At 45.0% G+C, this 7,882-nt stretch overlaps 1 protein-coding gene across 1 annotated transcript in view; it reads right to left on the reverse strand.

The window, feature by feature from the left end:
• RETREG1 (reticulophagy regulator 1) overlaps positions 1-7,881 on the reverse strand; it is a 130,185-nt gene extending 122,304 nt beyond the window's left edge. The window contains exon 1 of the mRNA XM_047731877.1: positions 7,452-7,881. Coding sequence (XP_047587833.1) covers positions 7,452-7,768 — 317 coding nt within the window. The 5' untranslated portion in view covers positions 7,769-7,881. The remainder of the gene's footprint in view (positions 1-7,451) is intronic.
• Between the last annotated feature and the right edge of the window lies 1 nt (position 7,882).

Here is a 7,882-nt window from a genome sequence, read left to right on the forward strand (position 1 = left end):
CACCCTTTGATAATTCAATTAAACTCCTACAAGCCTCAGTTTCCTCTTGTGTAAAAAGGGAATACCTGCCTTACCGAGTTGTTGTAAGATTTATATACAGTGCTATGAATGTCCTTGATAATTTTAGTATAGTTCGACAAATTATAATTTTACACACCCACACATACACACACACATATATATATATGGGCCCAGGCCTATATATATATACACACACATATACACATATAGAGAGCTTTAAATATCTATAAAATAAGAGTCTAACAACGGTCAATAAAAGCGGCTATCAAAGAGAGTGATTATCAAATCTCAGGTTATGTGAATGCTGTCCAGGAGGAGGGGGAGGGGGGGAAGAAAACACTGGTCAGATCATCTCAGGAATGTGGCATTCAGGAGGAATACAGATTAACTGAAGCATGTCCGGAAGAGTCTGGAAAACAGTGAGGGAAGAAGCCCAGGAGTTCTCAGCTGGGAGAAAAGGACTCAGCAGGAGAAGAGAATGCATCTTGAAACAAAGGATTGTCCAGGAAGGGGGTGTGGATCTCGGGCAGCCACAGAAATAATCAAGAGGTAGGCTTAACCCACTGTAAAGAAAATATTTACTATTTAGTTGTCACCAATGGAAATGCTGCCTTATGGAGAAGAGGGCTTGTGATCCCAGAAAGTGGGATCAAACACAGTGGTTCTCAAACGTGTGGGTCGAGTCACCCAGGGAGCTGGAGAAAATTCAGATGCTTTGGTCCCACCTCCAGGGTTCCTGGATCAGTAGGCGTGGAGTGGAGCCCATGATCTTTGTCTCTAACAAGTGCCCAGGGGGTACACTTGACCATACTGGGTCAGAGACCACTCTTTGAGGGCCACTACTCCAATGCAAGCTGGAAGAACCCCTCAGTGACCGTATACCGGGGCTCTTGAAACCAAATGGGTATTGGACTTTGCAGCCTTCCAAACCGAGTGCTGCAAGGACTCCTGGTAGGTCCTGGGCAGGGCAGACCGCACAGATGCCCAGCCTGAGAATACACGGAAGGCAGATCCCACGGGTCTCTTGCCAGGTATACCCTTGCGTCGTCACCCCAAGCAAACCACTTTCTTGCGGTTTTCCTATTTACCTAAATGGCGGGTAACGCGGTCAAGCAACGCCGCATGGCCTGAAGGAAACAGCCCACACAAAGACTGTTCTGTAGGCCGCGATCTCCAACTCTGGGTTCAAAACTGGATCACACAGGGGTGGCTTTCCAGGCCGCAGGGGCGGTCGGACCCAAGAGGGTGGATGCCCCGTAAGGCATTCACTCTCAGTACTCCGACCAGCGCGGGGACCACGACAACCGGCATTTGGCCCCGTCCCTCGCCTTATCGGAGGCAACGGCCACGTGGCCAGACGAAACACAGCTCAGAGCTTGCCACTACTCTCACCACAAACAGACATTTCACAGAGATCTGCGCCTCAAGTTTTTAGTAGTTTATTTGTGATAGCCAACCCTGAAAAGAAGCCAAATGAACATCACCTAGCAAATGGATCAATTGCGGCATATCCCTTAAATGGCATACTAGGCAACAATGAAAAGGAACAGATACGATCTCACAGATACGAGGAATTTGAGAAACAAGGCAGAGGATGGTAGGGGAAGGGAGGGAAAAATGAAACACGATGAAACCAGAGAGGAGACAAACCGTAAGAGACGCTCAATCTCAGGAAACAAACAGAGGGTTGCTGGGGGAGTGAGGGGTGGGAGGGATGGGAGGGCTGGGTGATGGACACTGGGGAGGGTATGTGCTATGGTGAGTGCTGTGAATTGTGTAAGACTGATGAATCACAGACTTGTACCCCCGAAACGAATAAATACATTAGATGTTAATTTTTTAAAAAGAACAAATAATGGATATACATGACAGGGAAGAATCTCAAAACTTCATGCTGGGGGGTGCCTGGGTGGTTTAGTGGGTTAAGCCACCACCTTCGGATCAGGTCATGATCTCAGGGTCCTGGGATCGAGCCCCACATCAGGCTCTCTGCTGAGTGGGGAGCCTGCTTCCCCCTCTCTCTCTGCCTGCCTCTCTGCATACTTGTGATCTCTCTGTCAAATAAATTTTAAAAATCTTAAAAAAAAAAAAAAAAAACTTCATGCTGAGAAAACAAAGCCAGACACCAAAGACAGTATATGCTATAATTTACATGAAACTTTAGGGAAGACAAATCTATAGAGATGTAGGGCAGACAATCCCCAGGGGTGGGGACTGACAGGGAAGGGACTTGAAGAAATCTTTAGGAGTGATGGGAATGTTCTAGATCTTGACTGTTGTATGGTTACCCGAGCCTGTACATCTGGCAGTACACGTGAAGTGTGTGCATTTTGTTGACAGTATACACCAAGTTAATCCCTTAAAAACAAAAATAGTGTTTTCTGCTTCATTGGGTCCATCCTATTTTATGTTGTGCTTAAAAGTGGTGTCCCTGATTGCCTCTGAGAGGAAACAGGGTAGCCAGGGACAGGCGTGGGAAAGAGTTCTTCAAGCTGTTTACCCTTTTGTACTTTTAAACTTTTGAACTGTGAGGCGGTATTAGCAATTTCTTAAAATAAGCAAAATTTAAAAATAAAAGAATTTAAAAAACATGTTCTTTGTTGGTAAGAGGAGAAAGACACAGTCCTAAGACTGTTGGGTCATTCCTCGATCTATTTCAGGTTGTAGAAATCCTGCTTCTTGAGAGAGGCAGTATCTGTGGTCTGTGTTTTATCAAACTCCTTGGACCTATGAGTCCATTTTTTTTAAGTATTATTTAGTATTCCAGCATTTTTCATAAAATATATCATAGATAAGAACACACACACACAGAGTTTTAAAATAATCAGAACTTGAATGTCATGTAACTACCACCAGAGCCAAAAAATAGAACACTGCCTACACCCCAGAACTTTCTATGTGCCTCTCTGTGGTCATACCTTCTCACTCCTCCCAGAGATAAATACGTCCTCAACTTTAGGGATAAGAAGGTCTTTCTAGGGGCACTTAGGTGGCTCAGTTGGTTAAGGGTCCAACTCTTGATTTCAGCTCAGGTCATGATCTCAGGGTCTTGAGACTGAGGTGCATGTGGGGCTATATACTGAACATGCAGCTTGCTTAGGATTCTCTCTCTCCTTCTCCCTCTACCCCTCCCCCCACCTTTTTCCTCTCTTAAAAAAAAAAAGAAAAAAGAAGAGCGAAAGAAAAGACTGTTTCTAATCTCCTATGTGTATAGCCCTGATCAATACTCTTTAGTTTAATGCATGTGAAAACTTTTTAAAAAACTGGATAATTCTACACACACTGTGTGCCTCTTCTGCCCAAAGTTATGTTTGTAAAACTCATCTACATTTGTAAAATTCGTTGTTGCCTATAGCTGTTTATTTTCACTGTGATATCGTATTTTTAAAAAGATTTTATTTGAGAGAGATAGAGGGAGAGACAGCACGAGCCAGGGAATGGGCAGAGGGAGAGAGACAGAGAGAAGCAGGCTCCCCACTTAGCAGACAGCCACATGAGTGACTCAATCCCAGGACCCTGAGAAATTGTGACCTGAGCCAAAGGCAGACACTCGACCGACTGAGCCACCCAGGTGCCCTTACTGTGATATAGTATTTTAAGGTAGGAATGCATGTATTATAATTTACTTATCCTTTAAAAGATTCATGGCTGGGCGCCTGGGTGGCTCAGTGGGTTAAGCCGCTGCCTTCGGCTCAGGTCATGATCTCAGGGTCCTGGGATCGAGTCCCGCATCGGGCTCTCTGCTCAGCGGGGAGCCTGCTTCCCTTCCTCTCTCTCTGCCTGCCTCTCTGCCTACTTGTGATCTCTGTCTGTCAAATAAATAAATAAAAAATCTTTAAAAAAATAAAATAAAATAAAAGATTCATGGACACTGACATTTTTTTTGTTCCCATTGCCTATTAAAAGAACAAATCCAAACACACGGTCTGACATTCAAGATGACCACACTGCCCCCAAAGATGTGTCCAAAATACCTAGCCAATCTCACTTCCCCACTTTTCTCTACCAACCATCACCTAATTGCACCTGTTCAGTATATCAGTCAAAATATAAGAACAATGTCTTAGGGCTAGAATGCTGTTGACCTTATATGAAATCTACCCAAATCATTCCTGTCCCTCCAGGTCTTGTTCAGTCACGTTTATCTCAGGAAGACCCCCACAATCTCTTCCAGCCACTATGTTGTCACTCCCCCAAAACTCCATCATCGAATGATGCTTTCTCTGTTTCTTCCACCACACTTGCTTCATGCAGGTGTTATCCCATTTGTTATGGCCGTGTCTCAGATTTGGGGCTTCTAGTGCGTGGCCCTAAAATCTTGCGGATAAAGGACAGCTGGAAAATGTTAGAGCTTTTGAACCCCAACTCAAAACTTGAAAGCTACTGCAAGGATCAGGTACTAAATCATTCAAAACAGGTTTAGAAAATTAATTTCCACAAAAATGCAATAATGCCAATTAAAGAAAAAAAATCATTTTTGCCTAAGACAAGATTTGGGTTTCTCATATTTCTGACAGTGATCTTTTTTTCTCATAAAAAATACAGAGTTTTAGAGTCCCTAGGACATGGACTGCTAGAGTGTCACATAATTTAAGATCACTTGATAAGAAGCACACTAAAGAAAATGATGACCTTGAAAATCATTTTAACCCCAAAAGCAAGAGAAGGAGATAGAATACCAACATTTTAATAAAATTAATAAATAGATCAGAAATTATAACTAATAAGTATTTCAGAATTTTAAAACTGGGGCTCATCTTTCTGTCAAAGGAAATACATGCATGGAATATAGATACTGCAAAGAGGAGAAGAAATAAACAGACAAGCAGAAAGCTATAACTGGACAGAATGCCTGACCATTGTTTGCCTCTCCATCAGACTAAAAAAAAAAAAAAAAAAGGATGGGGAGCCTTCTGGGCTCAGTCAGTAGAGCTTGTGACTCTTGATCTCAGGGTCATGAGTTCAAGCCCTACATTGGGAACAAAGCTTACTTAAAATAAAAAGAAAACAGTTTGATAAAATGGATGGAAGACATCAGTCCAAAATAATACCAAATATGCCTTTCAATTACTTTATGCAAAAATAATTCTTTTTAATTGATCCTATTTAATATGCATCATAGAAAAATGATTTATAATTTACATTATAGAAATTAGGCTAACATTGTTAATATAGAGTTCCTACAAATCAACAGGAAAAAAGCCCATTGGCACAACTAAAAATATGGACAAAGTTATTTATAAACAGATAATGCAAAGACAAGATAATTATAATGGTTCTTGAACCTAAGAAAAAATGCCCAAACCTAGAGAAATGCAAATTAAAACCAAAGTGGGATGCCTTTTTTCACCTACCTGATATGCAAGATCAGAAAGTTTGGTAAAACACTGTTGGCAAGGGTATAGAGAAACAGGCAGTCACACACATTGCGGGCTCTGGCTGGAGTATAAACTTATAGAACTCCACGGAAATTCTATAATGATATTCATCAAAATTACATGTGTACAGGGATACATGGTGGCTCAGTCGGTTAAGCATCCAACTCTTGATTTCAGCTCAGGTCATGATCTCAGGGTCTTGGGATTGAGCTCGGGATGAAGGCTCCCTGCTCAGTGGGGAGACTGCTTGGGGATTCTTTCTCTCCCTCTTCCTCTGCCCCTCCCCCTGCTCACATGAGCTCCATCTCTCTCTCAAATAAATAAATCTTAAAAGAAAAATATACACATTCTTTTGGGACCAATAATTCCACTTCTGGGAACCTATCCTATAGACATGCTTTCATATATGCAAAATAATGCATGTCCAAGGCCATCAGCTAGAACACTGAAATAGCAGAAGTTTGGAAATTATCTTAATCCATCAGTAGGAAAAAGGTTAAATAATTTGTGACATCTTTATGATAGAATTCTATGCAGTTGAAAAATAAGTGATTGCCAAAACATACAAAAAGAGGAATAGCTCAAATAGTATCCCACAGTTTGTACAGAATATTCCCTATTTTTAAAAATATGCACAGTTTGGAACGATACAGAGGAAACTGGTACAATTGGTTGCCTCTGGGAGAAAACTGGGTGGCCAGAGACAGGCATGGGAGGTAGATCTCTGAAATGTGTATTTTTTTTTTAACTTTTAAATGTTTGAACTCTGAGGCTATTAACTGTTTAAGTAAATAAATACAATTTAAAATTAAGAGAATCTTAAAAACATGCCCCTCATCAGTAAAATGAGGGAAACACAGTCCTAAGATTATTGGACCGTGGCTGGATGTAGCACAATGCAGTATATCCTCCTTATTTGAGGGCTCATGTAACTTCAGAACAGGATAAAGAAATTTGGAATAAACACGAGAAACAAGTACAGCTAAAATATCCAAAATAAATTCACATTCAGTGACCCTGATAAGATACAGCTCACTTGAAGAGAAATCACGACAAAAACAGATCAGCAGAAGAATTTTCAAGTTGCTCCAGGTAGCCTAGAAAATGGCACTCTGGGTATGTTTTGTGAACTTTCTTACTTTCTTACTTCCTAACTTTAAGGTTAATAAATCTATGTCCTGTAAAAAGGTATCTCTTATTCTGCACTGTGCCGATCATGCTTATTACCAGGACACAGTTGCAAACAAAGAAGGCTTTTCTCCACCCTCCAACAGAAGACAGGGCACACCACCTTCGGTGAAGGAGCCAGACACCTTCCCTGCCCTTACTGGTGAAGGGCGTTTTTTGGAGAGACAAACCTGTTGATCAGGGGCTTCTCAGAGAACATTCCTGTAGATTCTATTTTGTACTTCACCTGAAAGTGTGACTGTTTACAACACCGTGCACACACCTGGGGGAGGGGAGGCGGGGCAGCGGGGCCATGTACACTATCCGCCTGTTTGCCTCCTGTTTTCTCATTAGGGAGTAAAGACTATAAACCCAGCCCTCCAGGGAATGGAAAAACAAATCATTCAGTGCCCATCTCAGGTGGCTGATGAAGGCGGTGCAGTCTTGAGCATGTACCCAAGCTGGTCCAGATGCCTGCTCGGGGTGCAAGAGCGAACACAAGTACAAGCACGTTTGCACTGGCATGATTTGGGCCAGCAGGACAAGACCTGTGAGTTTTCGAAAGCAAAAGCCGAAGTTTCCAACCACGCTGGGCACACCTGTATGTACAGGTGCATGCGGGTCAGCCGACCACCTCCCACGCCACGCTGGAGACGCACACGGAGGATGACAACTGTTTACTAGGAAGTGCTTCTGGAGGAAAGTTGAAGTGTGCGTCTACCTGTTCGAGAAAGGTGGCCCAGAAAGTGGGGCAGGGCAGACACTTCCTCTGCGGGGTTCAGGATGCACCCCCCACACCCGGCCCGGGGCGCGCCCTCCGCCCGCTCCTGAGCGCCCCAAGGTCACCCGCCCTCCTGGGCGTCCCCACCCACCCCGAGCTCTCACCAGAACAGCAGGTTGGCGGCGACGAAGCCGAGTAGGCTGCGCAGCGGCCTCTTCCAGCTCAGGAGCTCGTCCGCGCGGCAGCCCAGCCACAGCACCGGCTCCCCCAGCAGCCAGGTCACGGCGGCGGCCACCCCGCCGGCGGCCTCCTCCTCCACCTGCGGCCCCGCGCCGGTCGCCACCGCCCCTTCCTCCTGCGCTACCTCGCCCTGCTCCTCTGGGGGAGTCCGGGGCGGCGGCCGCGGCCGCAGCGGCTGCTCCGCGACCGCCGGAGCCGGGCATCCCTCCGCGGCGTGCTCGGGAGGCGCCGGGCTCGCCATCTTCAGCCGCGCTTGCAGGCGGAGACGGGCACGCGCGCGGCGCGCCTGGGTGTCGGCGCCGAGAGGGCGGCGGGTCCTCGCGCGGGGCGCGCACCGCGGGGCGCTGGCGGCTGG

The sequence above is a fragment of the Lutra lutra genome, chromosome 5 (assembly GCF_902655055.1).
Source record: "Lutra lutra chromosome 5, mLutLut1.2, whole genome shotgun sequence".
Taxonomy (NCBI): Eukaryota; Metazoa; Chordata; class Mammalia; order Carnivora; family Mustelidae; genus Lutra; species Lutra lutra.